Here is a 16553-nt window from a genome sequence, read left to right as displayed (position 1 = left end):
ATCCATGTCCCTTAAGATTTCAGTTGCTTATTTTCCCTGGTTTAGTATATACAGTTTGAACTTTTATGTCATTTCAAATATAAATCTGAGAATTGTTTATCTCACAGTAAAGTTATTTTGATGGTTTTTCTAAAATTTGAGGCTCTGAAATGATGGTATTTGAGGCTCTGAAAATGAAAAATAGGCATAAGGCATAAGGCTTTTTTTAACGGAAAAAATGTAATTTTTATTGATAAATGACTCAAAAACATAAATAATTCCTGTCAGTTGACAAAAATTTGTATTTTATATTTTTGACTATCAGCTATATATTATTTTTCTTATTTGTAAGATTTCATTAACTGATAGTATGTTTAAAATGAAATATATTTCCCAACTCCTCACAATGAATGTAATTATTATATACTGCAAATATATACTAATAAAATAAATTTTAAAATCAAATTTACATTTTTTAAAAGAATGAAATGAATTACATTTCCTTTGGAATCTCTAAAAGTATGAAGTTAATGAAATAAATTCAAAATTTTCAGCTTGTAAAATTGAATTAGTTGGTGCAACTCATTAATATGGCATGTAGATAGAATCATCAGAATGAACTAGAAAAATGATCTCTCATTTAAATAAAACAGAAGTAAACGGGAAAGAATGCATATAGTTTTTATTCATAATTATGAAACAGGCAACTCATACCTAATGCCAGAAATCTTCCATTTTTTAAGAAATAACCACTGGATTTCACATTTGATGACTTTGGGGACCTAATTTAAATAACTGTTAACATTATGTTTCTTTTAGTAGAGGAAAATTGTTTGACAACAATAATGGTACATATTTGATAACAAGGGTAGAATAAATCAGTTGAGTCAAATGGTCTAATATCTGTTTTTACGTCTTTTTGATCCAAGAGTCTGTGACCTGTGAAATCTCTAGGTTTTGGTATTTTAAAAAATATTTTACACTACAAGGATTTAAATTCAGATGAATGCCACACTGCAGAAAGTTGGCCAATGTGCTCCAAAGGTAGAGGCTATCAGAGTATAAAACGGGAAAAGTTTAAGAAGTTCTGAGAACAGTTAATGTATGTAGAAGAGAGAAGCTGAGGTTAAGAAGTTTCTTTTCTTCCCCAGCTTTTAAGGGAGCCTGCAGTTTAACCTGGTGTTTGCAGTGCTCTGATTACTTAGCAGCATTCCATTTTGCAAAATCATTGCCAAGAAAATGCCCAAATCTTGAGTTGCAAACTGTTCTTGCATCTGGTTGGAAGGGGCCTCCGAGCTGTGTGTAAGGTTTTGCAGATCCAAGGCTGTACAAACGAAGGTGGAGACTCAGGGAGGGTACGAGTCAGGAAAGGGAAGCTTCCTAGACATTACAGCTCTGTCCAGAAGCCAAATGGGAGATAAATCACCTCTGGCCACCTCTCTTATTATTGAAATGGTTCAGCCCTGGGGTTTAACTGAAGGCCTAACAGGGTTTTGAAGTGCAAATAGGATGGTGAAGGGTAAACCCTTTTAGGGTTTCATTTTGATGGATTTTTTTCCTGTGTGGATTTCTGGCACTGACTGTGATCTGGAAGGGGCCCTTAAAAAGGAAAGTTTTGTTTTGTTTTTGATCAGTCAGGCACTAAGAACTTTCTACAGGGGTGTACTTTTTTCTGCATGGATATTGATTCTATTGTGTTTAAAAGTAGATCATTTAATTGCATCTTTTCTTGAGCCTTCTGCAGTGGAGCTGTCATTTCAAGGTCATGTCTTTGTATTAATGCCGCAGTTTGAGAGGGCTGAAGGAGGTGCTACTTTTGGATCAGTGGTTTTGGGGAGATTACTTTGGGCCAGTGTGTGTTAAGCAAAGTCTTCTAGTTAAAGATCAAGTCCGTATTAGAACAAGTCTTTTACAAAATGATAAGCATTCTATAATTATTTAATCCTTTTCCATTGAGTTATACAATGTACATATTCATTTAATTATCTTGTATCCATTCTGCTTTGCCATCCTTAAAGAAAAAAACCCAGATGGGGCCGGTGATTTAGCTCAGTGGTTTCACCGCCTGCTGCGCAAGCGCAAGGACCCGAGTTTGATCCCTAGTACCCCCCCCAAAAAAAAAGAAAAAGGAGAAAACCCCAGAAAATCCTGAAATTGTGAAATATTGTACTATCTTATTTGTAGAGATACACTCTGAAGTGTTTGAGGAAATAAGGGAGACATAAAAAAATGTTTAAATGTAGGCTATGTTGATTTATCAAGTTGAAAATTTTTTTACCCTCCAAATAATTCAAACCCAGACAAAATATTTTTTTAATTTATATATTTTTTGAAAATGGAATCAAGAGGAGTCATTAGTTATTCCAAGGAAAAATTATTGTAACATAAATTGAAGGTTCTGTGTACAAATTTCAAAGAAAAATTAAAATATTTTTACTAAACAAATACTATTGTAAACACTCAGATTTCTTCTTAGAAATGTTGGTGGATTTTTCTTGAACATTTTGGCTCTAGAGGTAACACACGTTTGCATCATTTGCCACTTTTAAGAGCAATAATATATTTTGCTATAACAGAGGTATTCCTCTGTGTTGCTTGATGTCCATTATAAAAATGGGCTTAGTCTCCATAATTAACATTGATCACACAATGTTCTTAATTGACCTCCAGGTTAGTGTTTTGCTTTTATGTTTTCCAGAATTTTCCCTTCATGTGATCTAAATGTTAGAAGTCTATTTATTTCCTATGGCTTTATGATGATTTTTAAATGAGATGCTTCACACAACAACAAAAGCCCAAACCCTAGATGGGATCAGACAGAGTCCCCTGTCATTAGTTTGCTGCTGGGAGATACTCATGTGACCTTTCCTTTGTTAGGGGAGATCTGCAGTCCTTCCCAGAATCCTCTTGTTAACTGTCTTTTTAGCCCAAGTTGGAGGCTGGCTGATGAATGAATGTTGAGCTCTTTTTTTTTTTTTTTAATGAGCTACACATATTGTTGATATTGTGTCACATGCTGCTTTTTAATTTCTAATGCATTTTCAATTTGCAAAGCATGCATGTACCTTTCACAGCAGTAGAACTGAGTCAGCATTTCTGAGGCCAGATACTGCTTTATGCAAACAAGGCTCAGGCTTAAGAATGCTGAATCGAAACCTTGGCTTTCCTGAAACATACATGTGAATGAATTTCACTTTGAATATTGTTGAATAAAAGAAGATACTTGAGAAAGTCTTCTTTTCCCAAGAACTTCTTTTGCCTCTTGGCAAGTTAATTGCCCCATATAAAAGCATTGGGGAGAAAAGTGTGTTACAGAGTGAAAAGGCAATCCACAAATAATCACTCTTTTCTGTCTTTGATTGTGTCAGATTTTGTGTGTGTGTGGCGATTGTTTTCTTTTTCACTAGAAGAGGTTTATGGTCCAGTGTCTGTCAAGTCAGCCCCTGTCTTAAGGTTGCAGTTGTATTTCTCTGCAGTTCCTGGAGGTGATGTTATCTTTTGTTCACTCAGCAGTGTGGTCGTCCCTGAGAGCATCTGTCACTTTAGGCATCGCAAGATGGATGGGTCTCCAGTGAACTGCTGGTTGAAGCAAATGGTGAAAATAAGAAAAGACAAGGGGCTTGAGGGTCTGCAGAGGGGACAGGCAACAAGGAAACACTGTTAGAAATCAAGAGTAAGCTGAGCAATAGAGGAAGAGAGAGCAAAGATGGATCAGATGTCATTTTACCAACATCTTGGGAATCAGAACCTCGTGGTGGCTCTCGTGGTCTGAGGGAGACATCCGGATCATGGTAAATGATTCTGTGCTCTGGGTCTGCAGAACATGTTGGGACATTTTTACAAAGTCTGGGGAGAGTACTGAGAAGAATAATGATAGAGAATGTTTTCTAGGAGGATTTTGCTGTTTGGAGAATTGGTACAGTAGTCTTTAAATGTTGTAAAGATTAAACTCAAAATTGAGCCTTCAGTTTTCTATTTTATTTTCTCTTTTTTCTTTTTCTTCCCTCTCTTTGTGTAAGCCACAGAGCAATTGTAGATGTTAAGATGTTTGAAAAATTTTGGCCACATAACTAAACTTACTGTTTTCTGAGTGCTTTTTGCCATTTTTGCAGGAGAATGCTGAAATTCTATGTGCATGGTTAAAAGGAGGCTGGGCCAGATTTTAAGTTCTTTTAAGTAACCTCCAGCTTCATGTCCTGGGGCTCTTTGATCAGAGAAAGAAATGTAATTGTTATTGATCTTTCAGAACAAGTTAAGATTGTATTATATTCATTTTCTTAGTGAAGGTCAAAATTTGTAAACCTAGCTGATGCAAAGTCTCTCCTGTGTAAGACAAGGAACAGGAAGGGAGGTTGGCTGCAGAGTAGGAAAAGGGAAAGGAAGGCAATCTAATTGAGGAAAAAAATAATTTTGTCAAACTTTTTGGCATTTGACTATGTAAAAGACTGTAGGTTGAAAGGTAAAGAAATTAAGAAGATTAGAAGCTTTAAGCTATACAAATGGTAGAGTATCTTACTTCTCTATGGGTGTAAATAATAGATGAAAGAGTAAGAGTGACAACAAAGGATCAGGTCGTTTAAGAGAATGTGTGCACCCTGAATAGGGGTCTGTGGCCTAGGGCCAAAGGTCTTAGCTTTGAGTGTAATTAGAAGAAAATACAAAAATGTCATTACTAGCAGGTGAAGTGTTCAGCACGTGGCCAAAAATTAGCAATTTTAGACTCCAAAGAATTGGAATTGGATTACTGGCTTTTTAAAAAAATCATTATGGTCCTTGTGAAGTCATATAGTTTTCATTGTCAGTAATGCAGTTTGACCTTGCTGATCATATGGGGTAATCTTGGGTTTGGATGGTAAGTAGCAAGGCTCCTGACTCAGAAAAGATGTCTGTTTGTGTGTGGGTGGGTGGGAAATATGTGAGTTTGAAAATCTAGGTCCTGCATTTCAAATCACTCTTTTGCCTGAAGACATTCTTCAACAGTAAGAGAGGTAAGATAAAGATAAATATTTTTGTTCCAAAATCTAAAATGGTTCTTTTCTCTCAAGTTGGCATAAAAATAAAATAAAATAAAAATTAATTTTTAGAAAATATAAATTAATATTGCTTTAAGTTTTTTACTGCTAAAAATATTCACACTGAAATTATTACATTTTTAGAAACACCTTCTTTTGTTTTCTTTTTTAGACACAGTTACAAAAGACTAGAACTAAATTATGTATAAAAATCAGTGACAAATAGGTTTTATTTCACTTTATTCTTTATATTTCTGACTTTTTCCATGCAATGGTCTGTATTAACCATAATGTACTTAAGTGGAGAAAATCATAGGCACACTATAATTTTCAACCAACTACATGTAATTATAATTAATTCGCTATTTTCTAGGAATATACTCTTCAAGCGATAGGAAACAGTAGCTCTTTTTCTTATTGGAGGCTTTTCCTTGGAAATAAAGCATTAATTTCAAAAAGTATAAAAATAATTTCAGTCTTGGCTAAATGGCAGATTTTTGATGGTTCTTTGAGTAGATTAATTATGGTCAGATATCAGGGATTATAAACCTCTCAAGGTCCATAGAATAAGAAAATTACCTTAACACTAATTTCATTACTAAAAACAAAAATATTCTGTGGGCTGTTACCAGTATGGTAACACCTGCCAAAAAATATAGACTAGATATACTAATTCGACGATTGCATTTGATTGCATTCAACAATTTGCAAATGTAAATTTAGTGAGGGAAACCTTGAAAACAACAGAAATTATTTTTCAGCATATATAACTAGTGATTATTTGGGGAATATTTAGGAAGGAAGAATATTTGCGCATTTGCCAGTTATGGTGTATATGGAGTTGTACAAAGCTTTGATCAGTAATTTCTAATTCTGATTTTTGTAGAATTTTGGATGTTTATTGTAATATAGCATATAATGCATTTGAAAAGTAGCTCATGTTTTTATGTATATATTTTTATTTTTTTATGTTTTTACAGGTGCAAAAAAGCCTTAACCAAGTTATAATCTAGGCAGCAGGCTCCCTGAAGTGTTGACTGCCCAATTTAATCATGAACATGATTCAAAAATGTTAATAAATAAACCAAGGTATTGTATAATTATATATGTTCTCCCCCCCAACCCCATTTTTTCTTCAAGATCAAATTTGTTTCGGGAAGTTATTTTTAGAATCTGAATAAAGCTACTATGTTTGGTCCTTAAACTGATTAAGCAGATATTTCTAGGAACTGTTTTTCTCCCTGCTTGCCTGTCCTCTCCCCATGTTCTCCACTTCCCAACGAAATTTACTCAGCAGTAGAGTTTTTTCCCCTTACAACAAGCTCTGTATTTCCTGTATACCTAAATAAAGGAAATAAGAATGCAGAGCTTTCTTAATTCCCCTTTGTCCATTGTGATTTTATCTTTCAAAATGTCTAACAGAGAGGTCTAGATTATTGGCTTCTGCAAAAAATCCAAACATCTGTATTTAAAATGGGTCTCATTACACTATCCTGAGAGGTATGTTATAATGAATTTATAAAAGGTTTTTCTACTATTTTAGAAGGCTTTTAATTTAGAAATGGAAAAAAATCATACTGCTTTTTCTCCTGTGTCAAAGAAAAACAAAGCCTTGCTTGGAATTGAGAGTTTAGGGTTAGTGTTTTAGATAACCCTTGTCTATCAGAAGGGACATAACCCACAACTGTTGCTTTCCTTTTGGAGGTTACAATGTGCTTAAATAGCCTGGCATTTCCAAGGGAGGCCAAAGATCTTTTCCTCTTTTATGACCTGTTGTATCCCTTTTGAGGCCCAAAAGAACAAGAGGGTCATTGCCACTTCAGCTTGGTCCCTGTTTGTTCCTTCATGGTGACCACGCAGATACTGAATCTCAGTATTGGCTTAACATTTGGGCCTGGAACATCTGGAAAATAGTCAAGAGGAGGAGAGGAGGAGGCAGAAGAAAGAGAGAGAACTGTTGCATTTTGTTTCACCAGGTGCTAGGAGGAAGCAACATTAGCCTTTTTGATATGGGAGGCAAATTCTGTGGGCCCTGGAGTTAGGCTCCAACAATTGAAGAGGTCAAAGGACAGCTGAGTGAGGTCAGTGAGACACCATGGGGTGTATTTTGTTACTTAGTAAAAGGAGCAGCCTCTAAAACCTTAAAGGATTCTCTTGAAAATCTGTGTTGTGAAAAGGTTTTATGAGTCTCATGGCAAAAACTCCTGATTTATCTAAGGAATGCTCGCTTTTGTCTAATGGAAGGATAATCCTTACCAAATGTTGGCAAGGACTTGAAGAGTCAATATAGGCCTGAAAGAACAGTTAGGGTTTGAAGTGTACTTTGCTTTCCAAAATGTTTATCATTTTAATGTTTCTGTCGTGGGGAAGAATTTTGCACTGTTGAAAGATCTTGTTTTCTTTCCTTGGAGCAGAGAATGAGATGGGGGTGGGGAAGGAGAGGGAAGGAGTGAGTCTATATTAGTTTAAAAATTATTCCTCACGCTTTTGACCTTATGCACGGGAGATTATTATATCTTGTTAACTCTAAAAAGCTATGTTTTCAATTTATTTTAACTTAGGGAATCAATAGTTTATGAAATGTAAGTTTTCTGAAAGGTTTTGTGTGTGTGTATGTGTGTGTGTGTGTGTGTGTGTGCGCGCGCGCGCGCGAGGACTGGACACAGAGCCGCACACATGCTAGGTGAAAGCTGTGTCACTGAGCTACACCCCAGTCCTGGCTCCCAGATCTTCAAATTTAGTTGTTAATAGTTAATAGAAGGCAGTAGTAGTTGATGGCTAATCTCAGGTCTTGTGTTTCCCCTGAATGTGTTCCTCATACATTTTGTAGCAGTAAGAAGAAAATCAATGTCAGAGTCAAGATGTGAGAATAAGAAAAGCAATATAGGGCTAAAGAGTGTAGCTCAGCAGTAGAGTGCTTGCCTAGTGCAGGGATGGAAAGAGATGGAGACAGGAAAACTATCTGCATGGCATGGAAGCTCTGCTTGCCACAGCCCACAATCCCAAGAGACCGCATCCAGGACCGTGGGTACTTCTGAAGGGTGTTCGTCTCCTGAGAGTGGAAAGGGTCTGCTACAGGAATTTAGTGGTGTTTCCATATTCTAATTTATACATTGTATACATGTGCATATTATACAGAAAGCACATATGACAATATGTAAAGTAAGAAAAAAGTAAAATGGTGAGGGACATATAATAGGCTTTGTTAAACTTTTTCATACCAATTTATAAATTAATATTAGTTACAAATTTATTCATTTATCTGTGTGATTTTTTTTTCAATCTTTTAAAAATAATTACTCCTGTCAGAAGAATATATACATAAAGGAGAGGCTGAACAGTGTGCTATTTTCTCAAGGTTAAAGCCCCTTTCAACAACTAATTTAGAAACCTAAGTGTGGTGACTGATAATTGCCAAGAGAAAACCCACAGCTGTTTAAGTACCATTGAAATTGTGGCAAAACTGACAAATACAATTAGCAATGTTAATAAGATGAGAAGAGGACAGGACAGGCAGATGACAGAGTGGAAAGATGAAGGGGCCAGCGTGAGAAATCCCCGTTAGCAGAAGCCACACATTGCTCCCACTTCCCAGCACTTTTCCTCTCCAGCTGCATCTCCCTCTCGGTGCTCTCTGAATTACACTGGAGTAGTGTTTCAAGGGCTAAGTAATTCAGACACAGTTGTAAAGCACCAAACTCACGTCTGATTTGAAAGAAGACAGCCGTTTGGTGATAATATTTAAGAAAAGTGATCAAACTTTGCTGATTATAAAGCACAATCTAACTTGCAATGCTTTTTAAAGGTCAGCTTTAAATGTGCTTCTATGTTACTGTTATTATTATGATGGGTGGGAATTTCTTTACTCCTCTTTGGACCTTTATAATTCTTAGTCATCAAGTGCGCTACAAAGGGGACCTTGTTTCCAGATTTGGTGGCCCACCATTACCAAAAACAAAAGAAAACTGTAGAAGTCTTTAATGTGTTTATTTGCTTAATGTTCATAGCCCATTTTCCCAACAGTTTTAGGAAAATTAAACAGGGAGATTTTTAAATAATGAAATTAGGTGAGTGTCATGTGCAAAATATCCAGTCATTGGTGCCTTTCCCATCCTAGGGCTTAAGGTATCCATGGAAATTGGAAACACAGTGGTGCAGTATCTTTTGAAGTTCTGCTCTGCATTTGGGAAATTAGTTTTTGCCTCTGGTGTTTTATGCAGATTGTCATGACTGTTGTGATCCCCAGACGTTTGTTTTCTAAAACCATAGAGACCGAGCTCTCTGTGGCAGTCTTGATGGATGTGGTAAACCACACTTGGGAAGCATTTCTCCTTATTTAATGTTTTCTGTTCTGGATTATTGACTCTTCTCCTGTTGAAAAATTGGTCTCTGGTGACACAGTAGAGGTCACACATTGCCTATTATTGTTTTGCTTCTTTGATCTTACACAGGGATTGCCTCTGGTAATTATACCAGTTCCAGAGACCCTTGACAAGATGTGTTTATTTTACAAAAGAATTTCTGGCATTTCAGGAAAGAAAGTAAAGATTTCTAGTAGTAACGAGTAATTTTTTTTTTTTACAAAGGAAAAATAACATTGTACTTCATCTTATAATTATGTTTTAATAATTATCATAAAATTAGTTGGCACATTACAGCAATTGTTTCTATGATCACTTAGGACATATTTCATATCTGTAAGTGTGTTGCTAAAATGGTAAATTTTAGAATTAAGTTACTAGGGTTGTGTTTTTATTTCAGTATCTAAAGTACTTTCAATTTTAGAAGTTGTCAAAATAGATTTATCTCAATTTTTAAATGTATAGAACTACTGAAAGAGGTTGAAAATTTTGTCTTTTAATGTTTGCATTTTCTAAAGATTTTCAGCAAGGAAAATATGAATTAAAATTAGCTAAAATACGTGTTTTGAATGCAATGTTAGATTTATACCTTTTTTTTTTTTTTTCGGTAGTAGAGATTGAACTCAGGACCTTGTGCTTGCAAAGCAGGCACAGTGCCACTGAGCTAAATCCCTGGCCCAGATTTATACTTTTTTGGAAAGGAGAGAACATCTCTTCTGACCTGTTTAATGTAATTAAAATATTTGCCCCCACACACACACATTATAATGAGGGAGTTAGACAAACAGTAGGCTCAATTTAAGTAAGTAAGAATGAACAGATATCAATTGGAAAGAATAAATGGGCTGGGCAGGGAGGGGTAGCTCAGGGTTAGAGCATCCGAGAGGCCCTGGGTTCAATCCCCAGCATCAAAAATTTAATAAATAATCAGTAGGGCCAGGGATTTAGCTCAGTGGTTCCGCTGCCTGTCTTGCAAGCACAAGGTCCCAAGTTTGAGCCCCGGTACCAAAAATAAATAAATGAATGAATAATAAGTAAATGAAATACTAAAAGAGAAAGCTGTGATTATGTGCTTGCTATTAATTTTGGATTATAAATGAGAATTGGCAAGAAGTATGTTTGATTTGTGTAAGAGTTACACATTATCACTCCTGTCAGTAATTGTTTGGGGGAGGTGTCTGGGATTGAACCCTGGGCCTTGTACATGCTCTACCACTGAGCTACACTCTAGGGCCTTGTCAGTGAATATTTTTAATGAAGAAAGAGTATATAACTAGTAGTGCAGTAACAGGGAATTTCCTTACACAAAGAATTTTATTGCTGTAACCAATAGTAAGAATCTAGTCTATAAGCTTATCTCACCGATGAACTGAGCTTGAGAGGTTAAGTGGTCAGAAGCTGAAGGTCATATCATGAAGGACACATCCAGACTTCCTATCTCCCCATCACTGTACATACAGTAGAGTTGCACTGTGCAATACAATAGCTACCTGCCACAGGTGGCTATTTAAATTAATTAGAATGAAATAAAGTTGAAGATTTAGTCTGCAGTCACAGTAACCACCTTTCAAGTACTCAGCAGCCCATGTAGCTATGGGCTATCACACCCTGGGTCATGCAGACACAGAACATTTCCATCTTCTCAAAAAATCCCACTGGAAACCACTGCTCTCGGTGGCAAAAGTCATCCCGTGATTTGTGTATATGATTGTAAAATTTCTTAATAAACAAATCACATATATTGTCAAATAGCAGCTTTGGAAATTTTACATGAATGGTCATTTATTGCCAGAAAAATCTCCCCAAATCTGTCGTCATGCCCAATATGTTCAAAGGAAAGGTGTATCAATGTCGCACAATGTTAAAACAGGAAAACAAAAACCCAACTACTATTACTACAAGCGTTTTCTGTATACTTATTCTGTGCTAAACACAGTTCTAAAAATTTTAAAGATATAGTCTCATATTCTCACAAAAACCTTTGAGATTGGTAGTCTTATCGTCCTTTTACCGATGATAGATTAAGTAACTTGCCCAGTACCATACAGGGACCAGGGGATGGGATTTGAATTAATTGAAGGTCACCTAGCTCGAGAGCTGCTATGCTTACCCACTAGGTGCATGAGTGAGTGTTAGTGTAGGAAGTGAATGTCAACATCTGTAAAGACAAAAGTAACAAAACTAGGAAATTGTATCAAGTTGTCTTTTTTGTATTATTCCCAGCACAGTCAATAAATTGTGCCTTAAAATATATTAATCTCAAAACAAAAAAACTACAAGAATGTACCACCTGTACTCATCCTCATCCCCCCCCCCCACACTATTGAATAGCATGTTTTAGCAGGAAAAAGTCTTTTGAGTTTAAATGTGAATCTTAGTCCTACCCTTTAGGAACATAGTGACCATGGGTTGTTGGAGAAACCAGATCAGTTGCCCTGTAAATCTGTTCCTTATTCTGAATCCGCTTGTTTTCTTGTGGTTTCACTTAATTTGTTCCTTAATCCTATAACTGGAACTTGTGCTAGAGGCTTGACTGGACTTTGTACCTTTCGGCAGGAATACATCCTAGCTGGATGTGTGCTCTTCATACTGCCTGGAGAGAGAGGCCGCAGTGTCTCACAGCCTCACTTGTAGTAGCGCTAAACTTGATCAGTGGGTTCAAGAGCTAACAGTCTGATCTTTCCATTATTAAGTTCCCCATCAAGCTTTTATCTTATAGTTTTACTTATTGCATGCATGACTTTTCCATTAGGGTTCTTTTTTTTTTTTTTTTTTTTGGTACTGGGGATTGAGCTCTGGTCCTTGCCGCCTGCACAGCAGGCGGCGAAACCACTGAGCTAAATCCCTAGCCCACATTAGGTGGCTCATTTTTGTTTTATTCTAAGAGGAACTCATTCTTTTTCTCCTTACATTGCAAAAGTAATTTATGAGTTTTTAAATTTTGAATGTCCTTCAATCAATTGCATGTATCCTTTTTTTTCTCTCTCTCTCTCCTCTAATTTTTGGCCCTTGGGAGCCCTTCCTGTGGACACCTATGTCTTTTGCCATGATCTCTTAGTTCAGTGTTGGTGAACCTTTTAGAGCTTTCAATGATAACAGACATGGCCGTGCCAGCTGTAGGTTCACAGCTTTGCCACCACCGCTAGTTCATTCCTTCTTCTTTCCATTTCCAAGACAAAAGGAGAGTTGAAAGGCCATGGCAGCATTCGTGGGCACATATTTCCAAAGCTAGTCTTTTCTTCACTTTTCCAATTCCGTTCCTGTGGCCACTGGAGATCAAAGCTTCCTGTTCGCTCCCATCCCCTTTCTTCAATCTTTCCTCTGGTGGAAAAAAGGAAAAAGCAAGAGCAGAAAGGCCCCCAACTACAGTGTCATAGTGGTTTGTGGTTGATCCCATCTGTACGGTGAGCAGTTAATTAGTGGTACAGAAAGAGCCCATTTTGTTTACCATCCCTTTTGTAAACATTTCCTCCGTATCACAAGCGAGTCTTGCTAACATCTCACGGGTCCCTAATGCCATAACAAAACATTCAGTATATTCTGCCCTCTTGTAGTTTTACATTAAACAAAGAAAATATGGAAAACAATGCAACTCAGTCTCATAAACTTGATGTCAATGAGATAATGTCAGTGTATAATGGAATCCCGAGACTGTTTTCTTTTTGCGTTTGATTTAAAGACTGATTCTAAAAAGTGTTTATCTTCTATCTGAATTCGTTTATTCACACAGAGTCAGGATTTACATGATCTTAGGCACTGGGGTTTTTTGAGATTCAAGGTAATCTAGATAGATAATGCCAACAATTTCAGTGACCCTAAATCTAGTGGCATATGATACTTAGAGTATATGTATTAAACTAAAAAGCTTCCTTTGAGCTCCCTCCTCCTTTGGGCTTTGGACTGTCAAAGGCAGAATTCCATAGTCAGCACTAAGGAAATCTGGGGTCAGTTTTATAATCTTTTACATTATCAGTTTTTTGGTTTTTGTGGGTTTTTTGGTACCAGGAATTAAACTCAGGGCCTCATGCTTGCCAGGCAGGCGCTGCACCACTGAGCTACATCCCAACCCTTTACATTATCAGTTTTTAAATGCCCAATTATGTTTCATTTGGAATAAAGATAGCTACTTCCTTTTACTCTACCAAGTCTGAAGGGGGAATGGATACTTCCGTTGTCTTCATCTGGGTATCACTAGTGCACCTGTAGGATTAGGTATATCTTCTATGATTTCATTTTTGTGAAATCTTCTCTGGTTCATTTTTATGTTGATTCCACACTTTTATTCAGAGCAATATTTATTTGCCCCGTGCCTGTGTAACTGTCATATTACTCCTACCTGTAAGGATAAGGGATTGAGACGATGTGATTCTTCATGTATAATTGGGCACTTCTTTATTAAACTGAAAAGTTCTCTTGGAGAATGCAGGTTTTCAAGTTTTTTAGTGATAAAAGGAAGATAGATTAAGAAGAGGCAGGATTTCCAGGCACTCGGGTGCTCTGGACAAAGGCTAAAGATCTACCTTTGAAGTTATTCTATTGTTCACAGATAAGAGAGCCCTTGGTGGGCTTGGTATTAGTTCCTGAAAGTTTTCTCCTCTTAGCAAACAAGAAAGGTGAAATGGTTGTTGGATTTTGACTTAGAGCATAAACTAGTGGCACAGCGTATTTCTCTTCCAACACCTACTCTGTTTTGATTGTGTGTGGTGCTGTTGAAAAATAAATTGCTTTTGAACTTTAGAAAATTGAAATGTTTATAGCTGGATTAGTGGAAAGTCTCAAGGGCTTAGTCAAAAACTCGGTTTTTCAGGAAATTTTCATTTAATAGACTAGATTTTCTCCCACTTACAAATTTTAATTAGGTAACATATATATCCATATATCCATATATATCCAACTTCTGATCAGATATTGTATATTTCAGGTATATACTTTTTTTTTTTTTTTTTGGTACTGGGGATCGAACTCCGGTCTTTGTGCTTGCGTAGCAGGTGGCGAAACCACTGAGCTAAATCCCCGGCCCAGGTATATACTTTTTATAAGAAAAGAAAGTTTTATATTGATAGCATCTACACCATTTAGTGTTTTATTACCTAGTATGAGACAGGTTGCCACAAAAGGATCCTGGCTTTTCCTCCAAACCGTAGGACTCTCACTAAAGCTTTGACAAACCCAGCCTCTTTGCTAAAAGTCACTATAAACTACTCATGGTCACCAGGAATCTGTATGAAGCCTTCTTTGCTAGCTCAGTCAACTCAGGGGCACCAGAGTCTGTGGAGGGGTGGGAGGCCTGAGAGGGGCTGTGCACGTGCCATGGGCACCCTTCTCCGCTCTGCGTTGGCTGATCCTGGGCCCCCTTGCAGATAAGCTCCAAGTCAGCCCTAGGATCCTTCTTAGCATCCTGGGGGACCCTCCAGGGCACAGGCACTCTGAGCTGGCTCCAGATGAAACCGAATAGCTGTGCTCAGATACGCTCAGAATTATTTGTATTTGAATAAAATTTACTAAGTTGAGTCTACACAGTGAGAACACAGGATTTGTCATTTCTTGGAGAAATATTGAATTCTTTGTACACTCAAAAATGATTGCAGACCAGTTGGGCATGATGGTGCATCCCTGTAATCCCAGCACCCTTGGAGGCTGAGGCAGGAGGGTCACAGTTTGAGCTCAGTCTGGGCAACTTAGCAAGACCCTATCTCAAAAAAAAAGAACTTTAAAAGAGGGTGCGGCTGGGGCTGTAGCTCTGTACAAAGGCCTTGGGTTCAATCATTAAGTGCCACAAAAAATATGTACATATATTCTGAGGACCAAACTCATGAAGCTTGAGTTTATGTGTGTTATGTATATTAGAAATTAAAGGATTTTTATAAATATTCATTAATTTTTAAAAATAATGATTAAAAACCCATTTAATGCTAACATAAATAGCATATTTTATGAAAAATGACTTTTTCCAAAGAAAAGTTAGTGCTAAGCGTAAGCTCTCTGCTTCTGCATTCAATCTGTCGCAGTGCCACACATCATGCAGATTCTGGAAAATTCTTTCCATAGCCATGTGAGAAAGAGAAGAAAAAAAGGCAAATAATATCATAGTAATGGTTTGAAAGCAGTTTTGATTCCATACCCACCAGGCCATTTGGGAATCATTGGTCTAGCCAATCGTTAATACCCAATAAATTATTATCATTGTTATTGTTTTACATGGAAATCTTTGTAAGTAGCAAGTACTACACAAATATTAGTGATGGCATAGGTCAAAGCTTCAAAAACTTCTTACTGTGTACTTTCCTGAAGGGTCCCAAATAAAAATACACGTCAGATGAGGCAAAAGAAACAACGGTGTCTTCCAAATAAATGGTAGTATTGCGTAAAAGAGTTCTTTGAGTTAAAAGCCTCAAATCTTGCTTTCAGAAATATGTAACATTTTGTAAATATATTATAAAACTTTCATTTGTTTTTTCCAGAGGACAGTATCCCTCACAGTAATAGAGTGGTAATTAGATATTTACTCTGAAACTGCAGACAGATTGGTGTGGGCTCTGGTGGGCCCTACTGTAAAGAGGAGGTGTCGTCCTATTGTTGATCAGCTTAGGTTCAGGGCTGACAGGTCAATCTTGATATATCTAATGAAGAGCCTTAACCTAAAACATTTATTACTGTTGAATGCTTAGAAACAAGATCGTGTAAAGGGGGGTTGTGAAGTGGATTTGGACTGTAAAGACCAAAAGCATAAGCAATATAATAACAGATAACTTGCACTAGTTGTCTTAACAAAAATATACTCCATATAGTTCACATCTTAGTAAGATATGGATATAGTTTATATTAGTCTACATGTACTTTGCAGATATATAACCTCTAATTAGATCACTTTTCTTTCTCCTTTTTTCTTTTGGGATGGGTGTATGTAGACCATGGGGAATTCATATGCTGGGCAACTGAAATCTGCTCGATTTGAGGAAGCTCTCCACAACTCCATAGAAGCCTCTCTCAGATGTAGTAGTGTGGTACCACGGCCAATTTTTTCCCAACTCTACTTGGACCCTGACCAGCATCCTTTTTCATCTGCAGGTAAGTTTCTCATTCACACACACTTCTAGACTGTTTTTAAAGGAGTGGGTCTAGGCCTGGCAGTACATGCCTATAATCTCAGTTACTTGGAAGGCTGAGGCAGGAGGGCCACAAGTTCAAGAACATCTTGGGG

General features: G+C 36.9%; 1 protein-coding gene across 22 annotated transcripts in view; it reads left to right on the top strand.

Annotated features, from left to right (window-relative positions):
* Greb1l (GREB1 like retinoic acid receptor coactivator) overlaps positions 1-16553 on the top strand; it is a 233555-nt gene that overhangs the window by 103532 nt on the left and 113470 nt on the right. For 14 of the 22 annotated variants that reach the window (XR_015442405.1, XR_015442404.1, XM_021265171.2 and 11 more), the window contains 2 exons: positions 5972-6080; positions 16261-16420. Coding sequence is in view for 20 of the 22 variants with exons in the window: in XM_021265171.2 (XP_021120830.1) it covers positions 16264-16420 (157 nt within the window). In the remaining 2 variants the exon portion in view is untranslated. Of the gene's footprint in view, positions 1-3489; positions 3771-5971; positions 6081-6967; positions 7073-16260; positions 16421-16553 lie in introns of all 22 variants that reach the window. The other 8 variants (XM_021265172.2, XM_087189742.1, XM_087189718.1 and 5 more) reach the window with 4 other exon arrangements.

Source organism: Heterocephalus glaber, unplaced genomic scaffold (assembly GCF_053883595.1).
Source record: "Heterocephalus glaber isolate CG9 unplaced genomic scaffold, H.glaber_assembly_v1.0 deba00000331, whole genome shotgun sequence".
Classification (NCBI taxonomy): domain Eukaryota; kingdom Metazoa; phylum Chordata; class Mammalia; order Rodentia; family Bathyergidae; genus Heterocephalus; species Heterocephalus glaber.
Note: the sequence above shows the minus strand (reverse complement) of the source record. Positions and strands in the feature narration are given on the sequence as shown.